Source organism: Plectropomus leopardus, chromosome 16 (assembly GCF_026936395.1).
Source record: "Plectropomus leopardus strain MGB_pleo_1.0 chromosome 16, ASM2693639v1, whole genome shotgun sequence".
NCBI lineage: Eukaryota > Metazoa > Chordata > Actinopteri > Perciformes > Serranidae > Plectropomus > Plectropomus leopardus.
This window is the reverse complement of record NC_142191.1, coordinates 3766340-3789693: the sequence shown is the minus strand read 5'-3', so window position 1 is coordinate 3789693 and position 23354 is coordinate 3766340. Positions and strand designations below refer to the sequence as shown.

The following is a 23354-nucleotide window of genomic DNA, read 5'->3' as shown; positions in this document are numbered from 1 at the left end:
CTGTAAAAACACAAGCTGAATATATTCTCATAAAATGAATCACAGCAACAGTGTTGCCTGAATTTTAACAATCCTGCAGCCTTGTAAAACCGCTCTGTATAAATACTGTAATCCCAATTAAACTCTTGCTTCTTTGGCCTGTTAGAACAAGGTCAATAAATTTTGACGCGCACGCGGTTAATGGATCGCGACGGTCCATCCGACAAAGGAGCTAAAAAGCTCTCATTCGACCGCGGCCGGACCGAGCCGACGTCTAATTATCCATTTCCAATTCTACCTGCAGTCTCATTTCAACGTATCGCGGGCCCCCAAAATAATTGCTTCTTTTTTTTTCTTTTGCAATCTACAAGTTCATTTGCACACATTTTATTGATCAAACTGAGTCAGGAAAAAGAAAACAATCTAAACCTAAATTAAAAGCTTCATTAAATGTGAAAATTGGTCGGGGGAATTGCCAACATCTGTTTCTAGCGCCCTGCGTCATAAACTCCAAGGTTAAACCAAACACCAATTTACGGCGTGCAGACTCAGGCATGAGTCGGGAGCTGAGGAGCACCTTCACAAACACAAGTCAACAAGGCTTCAAACGATTTTCGGGGAGAGATGCGAGGGCAGGGGGCTGAAAGCTCTTCCTGTCTTGTGTTTAGTAGGCCCGGTGAGTGCTGCAACTCCGACAGCGGTGGAAGGATAAACCTGACACACTTTTAACCAATTTCAGTTCACACCAGTACTGATGCTTCTGTTGTTTGGTAGTTTGAGATCAGCACAACATGTTCTCTCCAAAGAGCCCACTATAGGCAGCGTTATAGGTTTTTAGAAGCAGTCATTTCACTGCTGCTGCTGCTTTTGGTGCACCTCCATTCTCGGCGACCTTGGAGCAGCTTTGAAGCGAATTGGCTCTGTTTGCAAGTTGGATTTTAACAACGCCTCGCTCAAGTGTTTGCTGCCTTGTTTATGACCGCTGGCATCCCAAACTGCTCGGGTACACAGGAGGAGGGCAGAGGCCTGCGAGATTCATTCCAGCGCGGCCTCACATAAGGAGAGGTCACAAGGAACAGAGAGCTAAGAGTACATTGATTTAATACCTAACACCTCCCCGGCTTGGATTCACTTCTGAGCTGAGGTTGCCCGCTGAACAGATCTGCTTTGATTTAGCCTTTCAAAGATAGCCGTGACAGGTTCATATCTGGAAGAGAGTGATTCTGAAAAACTCAGAAAATCCGCCTGTGCAGAGCAGCAGCTGAAGCGGTCTGTGCTTACCTTTAGGATGTCCCGGGTCACTGAACTCGTACTTTCCCATCCCGACTGTCCGCAGCATTTGAAGTCCGTTCGGTCCGTCCTGATTGTCTGCGGCTGTGGGCTGAGCCTGCGCCGCCGCTGCTGCGGCCGCCTGTCCGTTGGTCAGAGGCAGAGCGGGGGGCTGGATGAGGCCCGGATGAGAGGTTAAGTGGCCGTTGCCCATCACGCTGTGAGGGTTTGGATGGACCACCTGGTTGGCTTGGGCGGCGAGGGCGGAGGTGGTTTGAGCGGAGGGGTACGGAGGCTGGCTGGGCATGCTCAGGACCATGGAGGGCGGCTGCTGGGTGGACTGTGGCGTCAGCTGGAAGTGAGCTGTCATGAGAGGGTGCTGCGGGGGGACCGGCGCCTGTATGGAAGGGGTTACTCCGATGATGGGTGACTGCGCGGTCACACTGTGGCTGAAGGAGGGCGGCTGGGGGAGGGCGTAGGTGTGGGGCAGGAGGCTGGGCTGGCTCACCGCTGCGACTGGTGCAGCCCAGGTCGGACCTGTGGTCAAACACACAGAAAGAAGAGAGAAGCTGGATTTAGAGTTACAGTTTACATTCATGTTTGCAAAAATGTGGACGCTTCAGACGCATCTTCCCCCGACAGCGCAAAAGATCTACGAATATAATCAGCACAGTTTCAATATTAGTGTGACTAATTCAGTATTTGACCAAATGTCTCCCCTTCTGTTCCTGAGTTATGACGCTGAATAACAGCCAGAATAGTGTTTTATAATAAGAATAACATTATGATGTTACAGTGAAGCTGACCTTTGACCTTTTGGACATAAAATGTCATCACTTTAGCATTATATCCTATCAGATATTTGTGTGAAATTTTGTCATAATTAGCCTATAAATTCTTGAGTTAGGGCCAAAAACAAGTTTTGTGAGGTTAAAGTCACCTTTGACCTTCAACAACCTAAGCCATCGGTTCATTTTTGAGTCCAAGTGGACGTTTGTGCCAAATTGAAAGAAATTCCCTCAAGGTGTTGTTGCAATATCGCATTCACAAGAATTAGACTTTAACCTTTGACCAACAAAATCTACTCAGTTCATCCTTGACTCAGAGTGGACGTTTGTGCCAAATTTTAAAATAAGAAATGAGCCGGATGAGATCACAGTGACTTTGACCCATGATCACCAAAATTTAATCACTTCAGCGCTGAATCCAAGTGGACTAGGGGTCAACTGATACTGGTTCTTCAGGGTCGATACCAATTATTAGTATTTAATGAGAGCGAAAACCAATATTTGAAACTGATATGCATTTACAATAAAAATGAAAATCTCTGTAAAAATTAGGAATTTGGAATGTATGAAAATAGCTCTCTGAGGTTTTCCAAAGTAAAAGATCCTCCCATGCTGACACTTTCTTTGCACTTTTTTTAATATAAATTTTAGCGGCTATCATTAGAATAAAATACAGATACAGATAATCGTCAAAATGCCAAATATCGGCCCCAATAATCGGTCAGCCTATAATTTGTCAGCCCCTAAATTGGACATTTGTGCCAAATCTGAAAAAAAGAAAGAAAATCCCTGAAGGTGTTCATGAGACATTCACAACAATGAGACAAATACAGCCTAAAAACATAATGCCTCTGTGTCCCGGCCATCGTTAGCACGGAAACATTAAAAATAAATATATAAAAAAACAGAGAGATAATCAATTGTCTATCCAGAATTTAAACCATAAAACACCGTGAAATCTTAGAGTAAATGTGCTCATGTAGAGTAGATTGATTTTGGTCGTGTAAGTTGTAGAAAGAGCCAAAAACCGGGGCAGAGTAATTTGAAGTCTGGCATTTGATGATCAAATAGAGACAGAAAACAGCATGAGAAGACAGCTTCCAGCTTGAGTCTGTTCCTCTCCACGCCACAACTGTCAGCTCGCTGCTCCGCTCCCGTCCAAGTTTGTTTTTGACTCAAGACTTAATATCAAACAAAAAAAATATCCCCAGCGATGTACAGATCTGCGCCCAAGATCAACATCATAATAAGATTAAGAGATTTACTCCGCTACAAGATGAGCAAATGCTTTTCTGAATGTGAGAGCATACATGCTCGGTGCAGTCGACACATTATCTGTGTAGGAGTCTGTGTTTACCCAGACACTCGGAGCCAATCATTTCTCTACCCCGAGGCGTTAGATGCTGAGGGTGTGCTGGGAAGACGCCGCCATATTGGCCCTGATCGCTGACTCCCTCGCTCGCTCATTCGCTCTCACTCCCTCGTCTCTGTAGCTCCGCCTGCCGCGATCCAAGCTCCAAAAATAGCCCACCACTCTGCCAAGGGGCCAAAGGCTAAATCACAGCATGCAAAAAGCTACAAAAAAGGCCCACATTATTCATGATACTGGCCCCGCTGATATAATAGTTCAGGCTGAGGAGGATGGAGAGGGAGGAAGAGATAAAGACGGAGAGGAGGAGGAGAACAGAGGAGTTCAGTTCAGTTCATAGCGCACCACCAGTATTTCATTTCCCTTCTTTTGTAACTCATCTTGATAAAAAAGGCTTCTAATCAAATGTGTTATTATGATAATTCCACATCTAATAAAGTTTTATGGGGTTAATGCAGCATTGAAATTGATAAAGTTATATGTACATACGTTATTTCTGTCCTCCAGTTCTATGTTCCTGTCCTCAAAGGGAGACACATTTTTAACTAATAAATATCCCCACAGAGCTTCTCCAGCTGAATACTTGCCTGAAGACATTTTTTTCATTTGAATCATGTATCAAGTACATTGTGTGGAATTGTGTGTTTAAAAACGCCAATGCAATATTGTCTAATTGAATTATAACTTGTGCACAAAGACGGTGATACAACACCGCAAAGCCAAACCGTCCTATTGAACACGAGCGAGAAGGAACTAGAGTTAGAGTTAGGATGAAATTAAAAGTGGAGGACAAATAATTGATTTTAAAATAATACAAAGAAACGGAGATAAAACATAAATTAAAAAAACAAAAAGAAAAAAAGAAATAAACAGACAAAATAAAAAGATGACATCACATATAAGCAAGTCTATAAAAATGGGTTTTAAGAAGTGATTTAAAAGAAGTCACTGATTCTAATTTGCACCAGTTTGCATTACTTTCCAGAGCAAAATTATGAAAATATTCGATAAGGCCAAACTCACAATTCTTGTTTTATTTTGTTGACATACAGAGTCAAATACCTGATGTCTCTTTTCATCACTCCAAAGATCAGAAAATGTTGTCATCAGTCATAAACATCAATGTCTTTTATAACTAAAATGAGGAGGAGGTTTTTGGCTCAGAGTATGAGAAAAAAAACTCATTTTGACAAAATGTCTTTTAAAGATATGTGTAGTAAGATTTCATAAGTTTTTAGAGCAAAAATAAGACCCCAAGTGAGTAGAGTAAAAAAATTAACAAACACATTCTACAACAAAACATCCCCAGTTTATTACTTCCATTAAGAAAATATTTTTTTGAATTTCAAGTTTTTAAAAATATGTTTACATATTCGAATGATGCATTATCTAATTAAATGAATGCTTTTTGCATACATTTCCATAAGAGAAATCCCAACACAGGATGATGAATGATATAATTAAAAAAGGTAAAAAAGTAAGTAAGTACTGGCTAAGGAGTATGATAAAAAAAAAATCATTTTGAGAAAATGACCTTAATGATAGGTATTGTAAAATTTCCTACAATTTTTATACATTTTCATTCATAACATTTTTTTACAGAAATCTCACAATGTCAAAAATTTTTGATTCAAAATTACAACATGGATTTTTGTATGGTGTCCCTCAAGGTCTTGGCGTCATATTGTGATATTTTGGAGGGATTTTGACAGGGATTTTGACTTATTCTCAAGTGGTAAAAAAAAAAAGAGAAAATTAGCACCAAATCTGTGTAACAAATGGTGTCAACTCAAGAAATGCTGCAACACTTATGAGACACAATTGAGCATCGAAATGGCGATCATTCACTTCTATTCTAATGTTGTGAACCCCTTTAAAGTCTAAAGTTTAAAAGTTTAAAAAAGCGCCAAAAACGAAATTACACCTCGACACACAGTGCTGAGAGACGAATTAATCTTCCAGTTCCCAGCTTTCAAATGATGTGCCATTTCTACAGAGGATCTACTGCTGACCTGCTATCTCCCTCTCAAGATCTCTGTCCCCCCCAAAAAGATAAAAATGGTCGATGATAAAGAGGGACGAAATGGAAGAGGTCTGTATTTTAGATGTGATGTGTAACCATATGTTCGTGAATGCTGTCACATATTTCAGAATTATGATTTTCAAAAGTGCTGCGTTCCCTTTTAAAGGACCCGCTTATTATTTATTTATCTTTTCCACAGTTTGCTTGAGCCCTAAATCACGGCATCAAAAAAAAAAAGAACTATTTTCGTACAAAGAAACTAAAGTTGAAACAAAACTTCTTTTTCAAAGACAAACTTTCTTTAACAGACACAACAGTGAAGTTTCTGTTGAAAGAAACCGTTGATTAATTCTGGCACAGTTGGCAGAGAACTCTCTGGCAACACAGTTCAGTGAAGTGTGGAGAGGAGCTGGCTTCGTTGCAAACGCCAGTCACAGTTTGAAATAGCGCACACGCGCAAATCAATATGCAACACTATGCTCGGATTTGAGTGTCATATGCGGCAGTGTGCTGGGTCTGTGACATCTCACTCTCCTCACGCTCTGCTCCAAGCTGTGGTGTGGGTGTGGGAGCTGTGGTGCTGGGAGGAAGGGAAGAGGGGCGAAGCATCGTTCACTTGCACAATAACAAGACCTCCAGAAGTTCATGGCCAATTCAGCCAAACCCTCGCTGCACAGCAGGAGGCTGTGGTCACACAGCGGGGGGCCGCACAGCGGGGGAGCTCCATACTCTCCCATCACAACTGCATCCTTCCAACATAAGAGCACCTTCAGCGGTTTCTCCACAGATACATCCCTCTCGGGTAATCTCATAAATAATCCATCAAGCATCTATATGTCAGAAATGTGAATTATAATTAGAAAGCGTGAGTTGTACAGGCAGCCGCAGCGGCTCAAACATGTTTTCAGGCTTTGATACGTCAGAGTAGCAGCTGTCTACAATCTGGATTCGGTGAGCGGGAATTTCCACCGGAACAAGCTCTGTGCCGGACTGTTCTTCCATCAGACACATCAGTGAGGAAACCATAAGACCTAAGAAAGTGATACTAAAGTTACAGCTGGCGGGCCAAATCTGGCCCCCAGCCATATTATAATTCACAGAAACAATACAGTGATTCACACGGGGAATTGTTTTTGTACTTTTAGTATACATAAAGTGTCTGAGGGCATAAAACAGCATCAAAATACAGCTTGTTTATCAAAACCAGTGGACAATCCCCCGAACCCCAGACAGAGGTCCTAGATAAGTCCCTAATGTCCCAAAAACCAAGACATGTCCCAAAATCCTAGAAAGTCCTAAAATCCTAGAAATGTCATTAAATCCTAGAAACATCCTAAAATCTGAGAAACATCCTAAAATCCTACAAATGTCCCAATATCCTTAAAACATCTTAAAATCTCAGAAATGTCCTGTATATCTCAAAAAATCCAAGAAAGGTCCTGAAATCTGAGACACATTCTAAAATCCCCAAAATCCTACATCCTGGGGTGCCAGGTGGCCCCCAAACCATTTTCTAATTCACAATAAAAAATAAAATAAGAATTGTTTTTGTACCTTTAGTATACATTAAGTGCCAGAGTGCATAAAACAACACCAAAATAGAGCTTGTTTATTGAAAAAGTGACAGTGAAGGATCCTTAAAACCTCCAAACAGAGGTCCTAAATAAGCCCCTAAGGTCCTAAAATCCTAAAAACATCTTAAAATCTGAGAAATGTCAAAGATTAGAGTCACCAATTTAGCATCTGACCAAATCTTTCCTTCTCTGTTTGTGAGTTTTGACGTTGAGTAATGGCTTGAAAGGTGTTTTTGCAGAACATTATGATGTCACAGTGAAGATGACCTTTGACCTCTTAGATATTTGAACTTCATTATGATTTCCCATTTGGGATTTGCGTAACATTTTATCATAATTAGCCCGTTTATTTTTGTGTAATAGTCAACCGTCAGCCACCAAATACTAATTACTTTAATTCGAGTCCAAGTGGACGATTGTGACAAATCGGACAAAATCCCCTCAAGGTATTCTTGAGATACTGCGTTCATGAGAATGAGACAGATGAGGTCACCGTGACCTTTGACCACCAAAATCTAATCAGTTCATTCTTGCGTCAAAGTGGACGTTTGTGCCAAATTTGAGGAAATTCCCTCGAGGTATTTGTGACTTATTGTGTTAACAAAAACGGGACAAACAGATGAAAACATAATATCTTTGTGTCCGGAGTGGAGGCATAAATGTCTCATTTTGTAAATATTTTGTCAAAGCAACAGTAGTCCACTCTACAACATGTCTGCAACATCAAAACTGAGGTATTTGATTAAATAAATAATGATACTTGATATCGTATTGCACAGCCCGAAATGAACATGGATCCTATGAGTACCCATAACACGCGTCCAACTCCGTGCGCTCGTATCACAACCGCATCCTTCCATCGTACGAGTGCCTCCAATGCTTTCTGCTACAGAAACAACCCTCGCATGTAGCTGATCAAACAGATTAATAATAAACCCGAGAAGCAATCTGTGTGTAAGAAATGCGAGTCGTGCAGGCAGCAGCAGCGGCTCTAACATGTTTTGATGCTTTTGCTGCCACAGAGTAGCAGCTGTCTACAATCTGGATTTGTTGAGCGAGAATTTCCACTGGAACAATCTCTGTGCCAGTATTATTCTTAAATGAGACACATTTGTGATGAGCAGGAGGCAGAGGCCAGCAGAGCAATGGAAGGAAATTAACTGCTGGAGGGCAGAGCCATTCTGGGCGAGTTCATTACAATAACGGTAAAAAACTTCAACACCGGTTTAACTCCTTCACGTCTGGTCTGCTGCGCCGCTGTTGCTCTGCACACGCTGTTAAAGGGCGTGAGTAGAATAAGGTCGGCGTCTAAATTAGACCTAGTGGAGATCATTTGGAGGACTTTGCCACGTAGCTTTAATTTAGACTAAATCGGCTTCAGTCAGTGACACAATAACATGAACAAGGACAATAAAAAGCGAGGGGGCTGGAGGGTGAAATTTAGCTCTCTCTCTCTTTGTTGTGAAACTTCTTGATATCAGGCTGACGTTTCTATAATTTTATGCATTATTGTGCTGATTTATGTAAAAATGATGTTTGCGGATGTTAATTATGCATGATTGTAAATGTAAAGTATGCATGTTGTGGAGGCAAAGCATGTATTTTATGTAGGGCAAAGCAGCCAAGATGTCTCATTAGCATCTGATGCTGGTGTAGCTGGTCAGAGCCGTCTGGGGTGCAGCACACGCGTGTGTGTGTGTGTGTGTGTGTGTGTGTGTGTGTGTGTGTGTGTGTGTGTGTGTGTGTGTGTGTGTGTGTGTGTGTGTGTGTGTGTGTGTGTGTGTGTGTGGTCCATGTACATGCATACATCTGCTGTGTGCAGGCCAACCCATGATGAGAAACCTACCGCAGGTGGAAGTGCTGGATGTGTCTGTCAGTACATATGCGTGTGTGTGTAGGTGATGCTGTGTGTGTGTGTGTGTGATTCATTACCCGTGGGCTCGCTGTCTCGATGTTGCTTCGCAGGGGGCTCATCTGTATCCCAGGGTGTGAGCTGGTTGATGGGCGTCTGTCCCCACCTCACCCCCGGAGCCAGCAGCAGTCCTGGGGTCTGGTTGTCTCCTGGAGACAGACCGGAGACCTGCAATGAAAAATCAGTGATTAGAGCTTCATATGAGGAAAAAACAAACACTCAAACACGTGTGAGAATTAAAACCGAACCACGCTCTGCTGCCTGATCCATACAGAGCAGCTTGCTCATAAAATAACATAAAATCTATTTAATCAACAGCTACGGCCGTGATACTCAAATTATGGCCCACGGGCCAAATCTGACCCCCGATAGGGTGTCGGGTGCCCCCCCCCAACCACTTTCAAATTCACAATAATAACAAAGTGATTCACACTGGGAACAACATCAAAATAGGAGTTTTTATTGAAAAAATGCAAGTGAAGAATCCCCCGCAACCCCAACAAAGGTCCTAGCAAAGGTCAAAATGTCTTGAAATATTAGAAATGTCAAAAAATCCTGGAAACGTCTTGAAATCTGAGAAATGTCCTGAATTTCGAGAAACGTCCTATAATCCTAGAGATGGCCTAAAATCCAAGAAATGTCCTAAAAATCCTAGAAACGTCCTCAAATCCAAGAAATGTCCTGAAATTTGAGAAATGTCCTATCATCATAGAGATGCCCCGCAATGCTAGAAATGTCCTAAAATCCTGGAAATGTCCCAAAACCCTAGAAACATGTATTGGGCTGCTGCCACTGCCCGCTGGCCTCCCGTCATTTTGCAAAAGTGGCGCCCAAGCAAAGCACGTTGAGTGTCCCTGATCTATATTTCTAATTAAACACAATATTTAGTTTTATATTCTGAATGAAAAATGCAACAAATCACAGCCTTCAAACAGTTTTTTTAAGGTTTTGAAGTGATGATGGATCCTGGCTTATGATTAGTGGTGAGTGCTGATTACAGCCTTTGTATAATGGGCGAGGGGGGGGGGGGCGTCCTGTTCACAAGCACAGGAGTTTTTGCAAATAAAAACAGCATTTTTCTGTTTTACAACCACAGACGATGACAATATTGATTCCGACTTTGCTTTTGATGGAGATCTAGCGGTTTCCGAGTCTGTTCTTTCTGGGGAGGTGGTGTAACAGCACCTGCCAGACACCATCTTCATCCCACAATTAACTTTCTAGTGTGGCCTACATTCAAATTCAGATCCTTCCCCCCGAGACTTTGTATATCTTAATTTTGCAATGAATTAAACATTGTGTTCAGTCAAGTGAGATAATAGAATTCTGAACACAAATATGACAAATAGAGTAAATAGAAAGAAACCCTTTTGAGGGTGGATGAGAGCGGAGAATAAAAAGTAATTTCAAAGAAGAAAATGAAAAGCTGGGTGACGATGTGTGTATGGGAGTAAATCCAATGCAACTTCACCAAACCAAACTAAGAGTTCCCTAAGCCTTTCTTTGCACCCACATCTCTAATATTCTGTGCTGGTAAGGGAGTAAGAAATGTTATCAGGCAAGCCCAGGCTGATGAAAACACCGGGTCAATCACCACTGGACCCCTGAGCAATATTGGCCTCTCCCTGTCTGCAGCTTGGACGCTCGCCCTAACGACCAGGCAGAGAGAGGGCAGCGGCGAGCCTGATTCCCCCGCTCGCCCCCGCCAGCCTCCAGAGTTAATAGAAAAGACCTGGTCACCAGGCCCCTCCTGTGTCCTGGCTGATCCCGCCATCCCTCCCTCCATCCCTCAATTCCATTATCCTCCCTGACCCGGCGTCCACTTTATCAAGCACGCCATCATGAATTCCAACAGCCGTGTCGACAAAGCCAGACGGAGCGCCACAACCACTGAAATCCAAACAACTGGGTTCACAAAGAATCAACGTGCAGTGAGGATCTCCAGTTTGGTTCATTCTGCTGTTGATAGCCACACATCCATTAATCGATAACTAACTGGTTAATTTTTTAAGAAAAACGGTACAAAATGTGCTGAAATAAAAGAGACATTTCCTTTTACGCCAGCGATCTATCGACTCTAAGCCCCGTCCATTTAAAGCTGGTGAATTTTCAATGTTTTGTGATGTAAAAATCCTCAGCCGTGTTAACGTGGAAACATGGCCACCAAAAGTGTTAGAAAGGTTATTTTTAAAATAAAAAAGTTTAGAGGTTGTTCGTTGGCCTGTTAAAAATGCACCGATTAATGGAACAATTTAAAAGACTTCATCAAAGCACTGTGACTCAACACATTTCATTACAACTTGGCTATTTTTCTAATATATGTTTTAATCTGGTTGATACATACATATATGTATATGTGTGTGTAAATATACAAATATATATACACATACATACATACATATATACATACACACACACACACACACATATACACACCTATGTATATACACATGTATATACATATTTGTGTGTGTGTGTGTATATATATATATATATACATAGATATGTATGTGATATAGTTGTGTGTGTATATATGTGTGTGTGTGTGTGTAAATATATAGATAGATATAGATATGCTGTAGCTGTAGAGAGATATAAATATAGATGGATATAGATATAGATATAGATATACGTATATGAATGAATGAATGAATGACTTTATTTCGAACCCAAAAAAAAAGAATTAAAACATATTATAAACAAACAAACAAACAAAACAAAAGAACAAAAGTGTCCAAAAAGGGGTAAGTAGAAGTCAAACCTGTACATCCCTACCCCTTTCTAACTTTTTCTTTTAACACATATATTTTGTCAACTAGTGTACACACACACACACACACACACACACACACACACACACACACACACACACACACACAAAACCATCCCTAGTTTACCACCAAACTGAATAGGTAAATAACTATCCCAGCTTTATTTACAGTCCAAATATTTACAATACAAATATCCCCAAATGTTACAAAATACAATACAAACACCCCTAACACAACCTTTCCTCATCCATATACCGTTTTTTTATTTGATTTATATTCATGCTTTGTTTCACACACTGAAATACACACACGCTTTTTTTATTCTTACAAACATGTTTTTTAAAATTAAACTCTTAAATTATAACCCCCCTCCCTGTCACAAAACATCTTTTGAATATTGCCCACGAGTGAATTATGTCTCGCTCTAAATGTGATTATTGCAGTTTTAAATCTGAGCAGATCTATAAAATCAGTGTATGTGACTTTAAAAACAGCGTGTTCCTGCGCTCCCTTTATCTCACATTATGTACTTTTTTGATCGCTCTCTTGTGAAGTACGCATATTGGTTGTAAGTTGCTTTTGTAAATGTTACCTCAAACTTCTTCACAGTAATTCAGATCAGGTGAGGAATACAGAATGTGCAGTGATTTATGGCTCAGTTTCGGTCTTGTTTTTCCCTGAATGGCGACGCTCTTTACCAGTTTCATCTGTACAGTTGATCTGAGGTTTCCAGCTGATTTTGTGATCTAAAATCACACCAGGAAACCTGTTTTCATATAGTCTCTCTATATCAACATTATCAATCATCATCTGAACTTGTTTGTCTGTATTGCAGTTTCCAAACGTCAGTTTAGTTTTGTTCAAATTCGATGATGACTTGTTTATGACAAACCAATGTTGTAATTTTCTCATTTCTGCCGTGACCTCCTCCAAAAGCTGCTGCAGATTTTTAACATTGGTATCATCTGCAAATAAAACTAATTTCAATATCTTGGATACCAAGCACATATTTTTTATGTAGAAAATACTTTTGGACCTAATTCCGACCCTTGTGGGACCCCAACTGTTATGTCAGGCATGTTGATGTGTAATCACCCATTTGCACAAATTGCTGCCTGTTTTTTTTAACATAATCTTTTAGAATTGTTTGACCCAGTCCAACACAACCCCTATTATAAGATAGTTTTTTCTTATTAGTATATCAGGTTTATGGTATCAGAGCTTTTTTTTTTAATCTTTGACTCCTCACATACTAACGATTTTTCAAGGCAACTTGTCGGATTTTACAGTGCACCTGGTTGGTGTGCAGCTAACTAGAGAAACAACCTGCAGACTGACTTGCGTAACCGGTTAAAAATATTTTTGTTGACACTCTTAATGTGTAGCTTTACATGTGACACCGACCCCATTTCAGGAAAAATTCTCCCTCCCTGCTTTAAGACGGATTTATCAGAGCTTTCGAGGCGCTTTAACACTTAAAGACATGACATGCTATTGATGCAGCACAACATCTGCTCTGTAATAAACAACTTCACAATAGCAGACAAGTTCAATGAGTGTCACTCACTTGATAAATTCATACTGAAAGTTATCTGACAGTTTGTAAGTGCTGGGGGGCAAAAGGAAGGAAAAAAAAACACAGCGAAGGGAAACATCTCAAGGCAAAGCAGAAAACAGAGTGATGGAGGGAGAGAGCGAGGCTGGGTTTTAGGGGGGAGACAGGCTGTCAGGTCTTTTTGTCCGGCTCAACCTGTCGACTTCAGACAAGAGAAAACTGAAATGGTTTACTCAGAGAATGCCCTGAGCGCTCAATCCTATCTGAGCGCCCTGGAGACTCGGGGAGGGAAAATTCGGACCGAGGTGAGGAGTTGCTTTCTGCAGCCGACTATTTGTTTTAATGAGCGTTTTTCCTCCTCTTTTCGCTCTGTGTGCTTTACTTCAGTCCTCTCCAGCCACGCTTTATCTTCCACTATATATAGGCAACTCATTAACTCGCAGCATTGACTCCTGCTTTCCTGTAGCCCCGCACCTGCCTCGTAATATTCTCTCGTTAATAATCCCACCCACTTACCCAAAAACAGAGGAAAAAAGAAAAAAAGGAGAAATCTCTCCTGCTGTCACAGTTTTAGTGCACCAGGAGAAAAAAAAGGGTTCTTAGTCAGCGCCATCACATTGACAGCGTATCAGCCAGGCTCGGGAACAATCCTGACTCGAAAATGATCAAGGTTAGATGGGAAACACACACACAGAGACACATACACACTGGAAGCGTGCACACACACACAGCAGGCGCTCACACACACACACACACACACACGCACACACATGTAGGAGAATCAGACGGGATGTTTATTAAGATGGCAGACTTGCTGCAGGTAGGCAGGAAGGTACTGTAGGTTCTGGGACAGCGCCTGTCATTTTCTCTCAGTTTTATTTGCTCTCCCTGTTTCCAGTCCCCTCCTCCCTGGCCGCCCATTATCACCGGGCAGCAGATGGTTTCCTCTGACTCGACAAAAACCATGCTGGAGAGGAGGAGGGGAGCCAGATAAATAATTTTTGAGTCGTGCCAAGCCATTCTGTGTTTGTTGTCAAGCTGGCTGGGGAAAGGTTTTTTTTTTTTTTTGTACCGTACGCAGCATCCGCGCATATGGACCGCATACTGTAAGTGTGGAATGTGGCACGAACACAGACACACTCAAAGGTGCAATCACGTGTCAGCACACAGAGCTGCACACATGAATCTGTATGTTTGACTGCCCGCACACACGGGAGACGCTCTTCTGCACCAGCTGAAACTGACTGAAAATCGTATGTGCACACGGGTTCTGTGTGCAACTGTTTCACTTGAGGGCCACTTTTGCAGAGTGACAGAAGGCCAGGGGCCAGTCACAGCAGCCCCATATGTTTCTAGGATTTCAGGACAATTTAAGGATTTTTGGACGTTTCTTGGATTTTAGGACGATTGTAGGATTTTATGACATTTCTTGTATTTTAAGATGTTTTTCGTATTTTGGGGCATTTCTCATAGTTTAGATTGTGTCTCAGACTTTAGCACGTTTCTCAGATTTTAGGACATTTCTCAAGATGTAGGACTCCTGGGATATTAGGGCATTAGGGGCTTGACTTGAACGTCTGTCGGGGGTATGGGGGATCCTCCACTGGCATTTTTTAATAAACAAGCTCTATATTGATGCTGTTTCATGCACACTGCCACCTTGTGTACACTAAAAGTACAAAAACTTTACTTTTAAGTTGTTATGCTATTGTTAAGCTAGCGGCTAATGGCTAGTAATGAAATGACTCATGTGAGCTCGGCAGCCAACGTTATCAGTCCTGCCCGTCTGTAACATTAATCAGCAGTGTTAATTTAACAATATATTGTTTAAATATTGTTGTTATTGATGTTATGTTTTGTATTGTTCTTATCTTCATTTAAAATACCCCCCCTCCCCGGAAATTTGCCTGGAAATGGTGGGGATTTTTTTCAATTCTGTACGAATCCAAATAAATAAGGCGATTGCTGTTCGCACCAAGGTGATCATAGCCAATAATGCTTTTTACACCAAAGGTAAAATAACAAATGTGGCCACTTACACCAGTGTGTGTATTCCTGGGTGTCCTAGCAATGTCTTAGTGACTAATTTCGGATTCGAACATCCAAGATTAGCTAGTACGAGCCCTAAAGTTGACCTCTTTGCCTCTGTCCTATCCACTTCCAACCTTGAAGCGTCAACTAAGGAGCCAATCACAGCACACAGTGGGCTTGTTAATAATGTGTTGTAAGGATAATAATAACTATATTTATATGTTGCCTTTAAAGGCAAAGCAGAAGTGGGAGGGGTTTCCTGCAGGAGCAACATAACCATAAGAGCCAAACAACGATGCCGAATTGAGGCCAGACAAAAGAGACACACTTACAAAACAAAAATAACTATAACAACCCATACCAATACGAGTAAATACAATTCAAAGAATATAAGCAGTAAACACGGAAATAACAGCACAAATTATAGAATTAGACACGACGATGACAGAATAAAAGAATAAATCAAAAGATGGGTGTAAATAACCGGATAGCTGCATTGTGATTTTTCTCACACAGATGTAAATAGACACTCTGAATATGGAAATCAATAAATAAAAGTACGGCCTTCCATTTTTATCCCTGTTGCCCTGTAGAGCCTTTTCCAGAATTCGAAGCGGCTATCCATCTGCTGCTTCATCGCACATGCAGATACACATGAGAACACACACATGCACACACAGCAAAACTAGCAGGATCTTTTCCCCGTCTCAAACCTCTGACTGCTGCAGACATGTCAGAATCAGTGTACTGCTGAGAGGGAGATCAAATCAAGAGGCATCAGGCTTAAATATATATACGTGTTTGTTTCTGTCCAGGCAGCGGAGACAGAAGTCTGATCCTGGCTGCCGTAGCGGCTTTTTTTCTCAGACATGACAAACACTGTCAATCTGTCATTATATATGCTCTGCCATCCTGCAGAGTAGGCAGCATTAATGTGCCTACAAGAACCGCCTGCCACTGGCCACCATCTGCTGTGGGTACATATAGGAGGGGGCCTCGATCCGGGGCTTTGATTGCTTTGACTCATCCACAACATCCACATCCGAATAAACAGCCAACGTTTGCTCGAGGCTTTGTGTTTGCCTTTGCATTTTTGCTCCAGCCAGCCCTTGTCTGTGTGAGTTATTGCACCAGTTCAATCCTTTAATAACACGAGGTAGGAAACCAGACTCCCACACAAAACTACCACCGTGGATATTCAGCATGCAGCCTGGTCTCACTACCAGGGTGCCAAAATGTGCCGCCTGAGCAGTGTCGAATCGTCGCCATAAAGATGTGACGGGAAACCCTTTAGCTTCTGTGTGAGACACTGCGGGGTTTCCACAAACTTCAACAGAAGCCAGTTATTAGGGTGCTTCATATCAACACAACGCTGCTTTTCCAGCTGCATTTGTGCTGCTCGGAGCTGTGTGTTTTTCATCGACACACTGCAACCTTTTCAAATGTTAATGCAACCAAAGCCGGGTGTTTTTAACTGACACCTTTTGCCTTTCTAGCCCTGACTGTGCCATCAACAGTCCCTGCATTTCCTGCCACTTTTAACACCAAAGCTCAGTGTTTTTTATTGACAAACTGCTGCATTTATGCCACCAAAGCTGGGTGTTTTTTATTGACAGATTACTGTTTTTCCAGCCACATTTTTTGCAACCAAAGCTAGGTGTTTTTTTCCGAAACCCGCTGCTTTCTAGCCCCAATTGTGCCCCAAAAGCACAGTGTTTTTTATCAACACATTGTTGCCTTTCTAGCTGCATCTGTGCCACCAAAATGTTTTTAAATTTACACATCGTTGACCTTTCAGCCATGTTTTTAGGAAATCATCGCAGCATGTCCAGCCTCATTGTGCCACCAAAGCTGGGTATTTGATATCAACACAAAGCTGCATTTCTAGCTGCATTCGTGCCACCAGAGTCAGGTGTTTTATATCAACACACTGCTGCTTTTGCAGGTGTTTTTGTGCCACCGAAGCCCCAATGTTTTCCCAACTTTAACCACTTAGGTCTGTTGCTGAAAACGCCAGCCCCTGATGTGAGTTGACTCACATGACCTACATCAACGAAAATCTTTCCCTGACCATAATCAAGTCGTTTTCGTGCAAAAATCAATTCTCTGACTCCTTCTTACTGTTATCTGCATCAAGATACAACACAAAAGGCTGCTGCTGTCATTATTGTAACAAAATATGACCAGCTCCGGCTCTTTGGACTATTGTGCTCGATGCTTTGGGCCAGTATACCTTTGCTTGAACATGCAGGGCTCCCCTCCAGTTAAGAGATGGCTTTAGATTCCCCAGAGAAATTACTTTATTGCTCGACTCGGGGAGAAATGGCGAAAGAGAGAGCGAGTGAGCAAGAGAGAGAGAGATGAGTATGTCTATAACACCAAGGTCCCATTGGGGTAAACAACGTTTCAGCACACACTGATCAAATCAACTAACTGCTCTGAGATTTAATAACAGGTCTGGGTTGGTAAAAAAAGAGGTGTAGTGAGAGCAAAGCAGGAGAAGGAGAAGAAAAAAGGGAGGCGGGATGAGGGAGGGCCTGGGCCTTAGATGGAGAAAGGGGCTCATCTAAACACACACACAGAGCAGGCCGGCAACAATACTACATTGAAAAGCTAATCTCGCGAAATGTCATTAGCACAACTGCCAGACACAATGTGATAGCAACGCGCAGGATGCCGGCCGGAGCTACAGCGGGTGATTATGTTCTACCTTTTTGAGGTTCAGTGTTCCTCTGGTGGCAAAGCTCTTTACGCACAAGAGGAAAATAACAGACCGCAGGCGAGGAGGAGGCTCACTGTTGTGTGATATCACTCAGCTGGCATGGTAATAAGGCCTGTTAATGTGCAGTTGTTCTCTTGATATCAGGTAATCTATTCCAAATGGATGGACCGGGAACGTTCGCTGGATTTCTGGTGGTCCAGTGCGGGGCTGCCATTATGGCTTAATTTAAATTCAACAGAAAGAAATATACCTCCACAGTCAGCCCGGTTATCTCTGGGGAGATAGATGCATGTACACAAATTTAATTATAATCACAATTTCAATAACAGCAGTCAGCGCCGTGTCTTGCTATAGTGCGTGCAGCCGTGACATGATATCACATTGTAATCCCACAGCATGAACAAATCATAAAAAACAGTATGTGCGGGCGAAGGAAATGAAATTCAACTCCGACAGAATGGCTTTTTCTTCCCTTTGGCCAAGCATGGACAGATACAGCGAATTTGGCTGAAATGTGGAGGGTGATGGAAATAATGGCTTTCCTCAGAGAAAAGACGCAGAGAAAAAATGGCAGCGAAGGAGTGAAAGATTGAGAGGCAGAGTAAGACAAACCCATCCATCACATAGCCTCGTATCATTGCCTTTGACAGATCGTTCTCAGTTTTTCTAAAAATGGAGAAAAAAAAAAAAAAAACCTCATTCCTCCTCCTGCTCCGTCCGAAAGCTCCAACCAAGTGTGGTCCGAAACTGACCAGCAGCTCTGAGGAGCGTACAAAAGCGCACAACTCATTTTCTTTTCGGACATTATTCACTTACTGTATAGAGGTATCTCTTTTCCATGACAACGCGCTGACACCTAAATGTGAAGTGGATTTGTTCTGGGCTTCCGTCATAATGGTGCTGAATGCTGGAGCCGAACCACGGGGCGGCTGTGTCCAATCTATTAGACTGGAACATAGCAGAGCATCTCACGAGTAAACAAAAGAGGCGACTGCGCCATTTTTGGCAGCCATCTTAAAATGGAGTGGTGCTCCCAATATGCCGAGCAGCGTGGTGCCATAGACGGAGAAGGTGCGTATTCAGCATGAAGCCTGCATACTGAAGAGACGGAGAGGAAGAGAGGTAGTATTTCTTTTTTTACTCCAAAGAATCTGTCCTACTGCGAATAAAAATGTGGACTGTAATTAGACAGGACGGTGGAAAACATTTCTTGAGCATTAGAAAGCAAACCCTGTGTGGCGTTTAAAGACCTTTTGGTGAATCGGAGGAGCTCATACGACACTTTTTGAATCAGAAAATGACTTAACATAAAAATCTGCGACACCTCAAATCGCGTTGTGCTGAAACAAGTCGGTACCTTAACTGAAAAATCGACTTCCATACGTGGTTCTGATCGCAAAAGCAACAAATTATTTCGGACCATTCCTTGTTTTACATAACATTGATTCTTGAAAATCAGGAAAACACTTTAATTTTGAGGTTTTAAGTTTTTACTCTTTGATTAGGCTGGGACAATATAGTATGAAAGATTAAAGTTTTGATTATTAACCCCTTGAAACCTGGATCGACATCAGTTTTCCTGTGCTGTGTTTAGATGCCTTTCACAGGCTATTTAACCCTTGAAATCTGTGTAAATTGGCTTGATTTCAGTAAAAGGTGACAAAAAATGACCTGAAAATTAGTTTTAAAAAAAAGAGGAAAATTTAAAAAATCTACAGACAAAAAGTCCAGAAAACTACATGTATAATTATTATTACTATATATTTAAAATTTTGTAACAGAAAAAATGTATACCTTCTATATTTATAACTTCCATTTTCTTCTATTTTTTTTTTAACCATTTTTAAGGATTTTTTGGGGGTCATTTTTATGTTTGTTTTTGTTTTTTACTTTTTTCTTTTTTGCTTACTTTTAGTCAATTTCTCTCTTCTTTTGGGTTGGGGGGTGTTCATGACAGTGTTTGGACCATGGTTTGTTAAGTTGCCCATGGCTTTCTACTCTCATTTTGTTTAGTTTAAAAGTTTAAAAAGCGATCAAAATCATTTAAAATGCTATTTATCTTCTATATTTCAGATGAATAAATTCTTTGAAAAATGTCCCTACCCAGAAACAGAATAAGCATGTTGATAAGTTAGTTATAAGTTTTTTTGTTTTGTTTTGGGGTTTTTTTTGTTTTTGGCAGGACATGATTTGTCCCAGTGGGTGATAATCGGTCTATAACCTTGTGTTTTCTCAATATTTTTATGAGTGCACAATGAGCTTCTTTTTTTTGTTTTTTACAAGAGATAAAGAATTAAAACAAAACTGAACATAATAACACTGATATTATCATTATGTACCATTAGTTTAAGATTTCAAAGGTTTTTAAGACATTTTTGTTTGGGTGATAATTAGTCCATAACCTTGCGTTTTCTCACTATTATCTATCCACAAAAAAAGTGCACAAAGAACTCAGTCAAAATAAAGAAAGCTCAGAATTAAGCTGAAAGGAAATTGGCATCTAAATGCTTCTTAAAAGCCAAAACAACTGTTATAAAACTCAAAGTCTATATACCTGAGAGAAGTCAGAAAAGGTAGCTCAGTATTGATTCACTTTAGTTTTTATGAGACTGAGGAACGATGCTTGCCATCATTTACAACACCTGCCTGGTTCTTAAAGAAATACGGCAGTTTAAAAACATGTCATATCGGCAGACACCATCTGCATACAGGCAATTTCACTTAATCCAAGAAAAATGTCACCCATTACTGGGGGTTGACTGTTCATGAGTGGCAGTTTGTGCACTAAAAATACTGAAAACACAAACAAAGCGGATCCTTCCACGTGCCAACACTTAACACTGACCCCCGGCAGCACGACAGACAAACATAATGAAAACACACAACACAAGCGCCTGGCGGGTATATATATATGCTATTGATGCACCACAGAAAAGGCTACGGATACAGACTGTATAATTCAAAGCCCGGGGCCAAACGACTGAAGGGGAACGGACTTTCACTTCCACTGAAATTCCAGCTAAGACACTCCGACAGCTCGGCAGGCTCCTGGCTCGACGCTCCAGAAAAGAGAAGCGTGATCGGAGGGGCGAGGCCGACAAGCTTCAGTGGTAAAGCGGGGCTGGAAACCCCGCCTAATATCCCATGAGTGCTCCGAGGTTGCAAGCGCTCACCCTCCACACCCCGACCTCAGCCCCCCTCCTTTTCCTCGTGTTTTCTTTTCTCCTGCAGACAGTGTAAGTGGCTCGGTGAACATGTTTTATCTGTGGGACTAAGCGGCGGCGGGGAGGCTTCTTAGAGTCGTGCTCGGACATGTGAGCTGTGGAGACGTCCTCATGTCATGGTAACACCTCCCAGAGGAGCGTGTCAGGAAACCCTATTGCCCTCCGTTGGCACTGGCCGGGACAGTGAGAGACACAGGTCTCCAGCAGGCCATGACCCTGCCTGATATGTGGTGAGTGTTTGGGGAACAAAATATCCACTGCCTGTCACAGCGGCCGCCTCGGAGACCCGGAGATGACTGTGTAGCTGTTGTGTGTGGTTGAAGCAAAATGACTTCTATGTGTGGCCCCTGTGTGTGTGTGTGTGTGTGTGTGTGTGTGTGTGTGTGTGAGAGAGAGCTGTGCTAAATGAGCGTTAACCGGGCAAACAGCCATTTAGCGCTAAAGAATAAATTGAATTTATATTGATGTTGCAATATGAGGGGAAACAATATCTACTTTGCCAAGAGTGCAGTGTGGGGAGATTTTAAAACGCTTTTCAAAATGCATGCAACCTGCAAGCCAAGCGCGGTGAGGTTTTGGCAGAAAGGCCGAAAACCAGATGGCCAAATGGCAAGACTGGAAATTAGGTGGGGTAATGCGGTGGATGCTGGCTGCACATGTCCACACTTGACGCGTTTTCGTCAAAAGCTTTCTGTATCGTACCTTTGGAACCAAGACTAACACCTTCAAACAGGTACCTAGAGCTGTTTACGTTTCCATCGCACACTGTGCTCTTTAATGTGGGCGGGGACTGTTGACATGTAGCTAAATACATGTACTCAAGTTCTGTATTTATATACAAATCTGAGGTACTTGTAGTTTACTTCAGTATTTTCTTTTCATGTCACTTTATACTTTAACTCCACTACATTTCAGAGGGAAATACTGTACTTTTTCCACTACATTTATCTTTAAGCTTTAGTTACAGATTGCGATTTCATTTTTTATGAAATGTCTTTTTTTGGTATAAACAAAATTACCAAACAGTTTATATAAGTACAGTTGCAATGATTAGTTGATTGATCAATCAATTGACTGACAGAAAATAAATTGAAAATGAAAATAAATTTTGATGAACACTTAAGTCTTTTTATTTATCTATATTTTTTCTTTATTTTTGAATTTTGTTTTCCATGTTTATTTTTTTAATTTTTGGGGTATTTTTTCATATTATTTTGAGGGCTTTTTTAAATTTAATTTTCTTAAATAATTCTAATTTTTAGCATGTTTTTTGTAATTTTTTGTGAGTTTTATTTGGGCTTTTGGACTGATGATTCCTTACTGACCAATCTGCAGTGTTTCTAGCTCCATGGTTTAGTGCCGAAAAATGGGGACGTTAACGGACGGTTCTATTGCTACCATCCACAACTTTTCAGTATCAAAATGCAAAAAAATTGTACCGGATGACGTGCTTGGCAAAAACACGGCTTTACACTGATTTGAGTTCCAAACTGGCCTACTGTCTGTGCAAAAGAATTCAATCACCGGCGTGTTCGTACACATTTCTTTCTTTCTTTGACCCCAGTGACGCAGAGCTTCAGCTTGTTTTGTTGATGCTGCAGTCTTCACCATATTGTTCTGTTCACATTACAGATTGTGCTGTATGTGTAAAAGGGCCCAACGTCAGGTCGCTATTGTGGCAGTTAAACAGTTTACAATGAAACGCTCATTCTTTTTTCTTCTTACCGTCAAGGACAAATTTCATGAAAACATTTACCTTTAGGGAGAAGAATGTACACGCCTCAGTTAATGCTGCTTTACATTTCGTCCTTTTGGCACAACAACTTTACCATCTCACCTCCACACTTTTTTTATATCACCCTTTCTGTGCTTATTTCTGCTCATACAGAAGATATTAAAAAAGTTTTGTAGATTTCAGTTACCAACGTGTACAATAAGAGCTGCAAGTTTGCAGATCAACTTTAAGGGTCGTCCTTAAACGACTTCTGCTAGACTTGATGATCCCCATTATTTGCCACCACGGTATTATCCCCAAAATCCACACAAATAAAAACAACACCATACAATCCCAGCTGGCCACCAACGTTGTTACGCTATGTTCCAGACGACTCGGACGTCGAGATATCCTGACCTCCGA

The 23354-nt window shown here is 41.4% G+C and overlaps 1 protein-coding gene across 8 annotated transcripts in view; it reads right to left on the bottom strand.

Annotated features, from left to right (window-relative positions):
- The window catches only part of klhl29 (kelch-like family member 29), a 380738-nt gene that overhangs the window by 177917 nt on the left and 179467 nt on the right, over positions 1-23354 (bottom strand). For all 8 annotated transcript variants that reach the window (XM_088089183.1, XM_088089186.1, XM_042503866.2 and 5 more), the window contains 2 exons: positions 8935-9082; positions 1261-1785 (listed from right to left, as the gene is read on the bottom strand). In XM_088089183.1, the coding sequence (XP_087945309.1) occupies positions 1261-1785; positions 8935-9082 (673 nt within the window). The remainder of the gene's footprint in view (positions 1-1260; positions 1786-8934; positions 9083-23354) is intronic.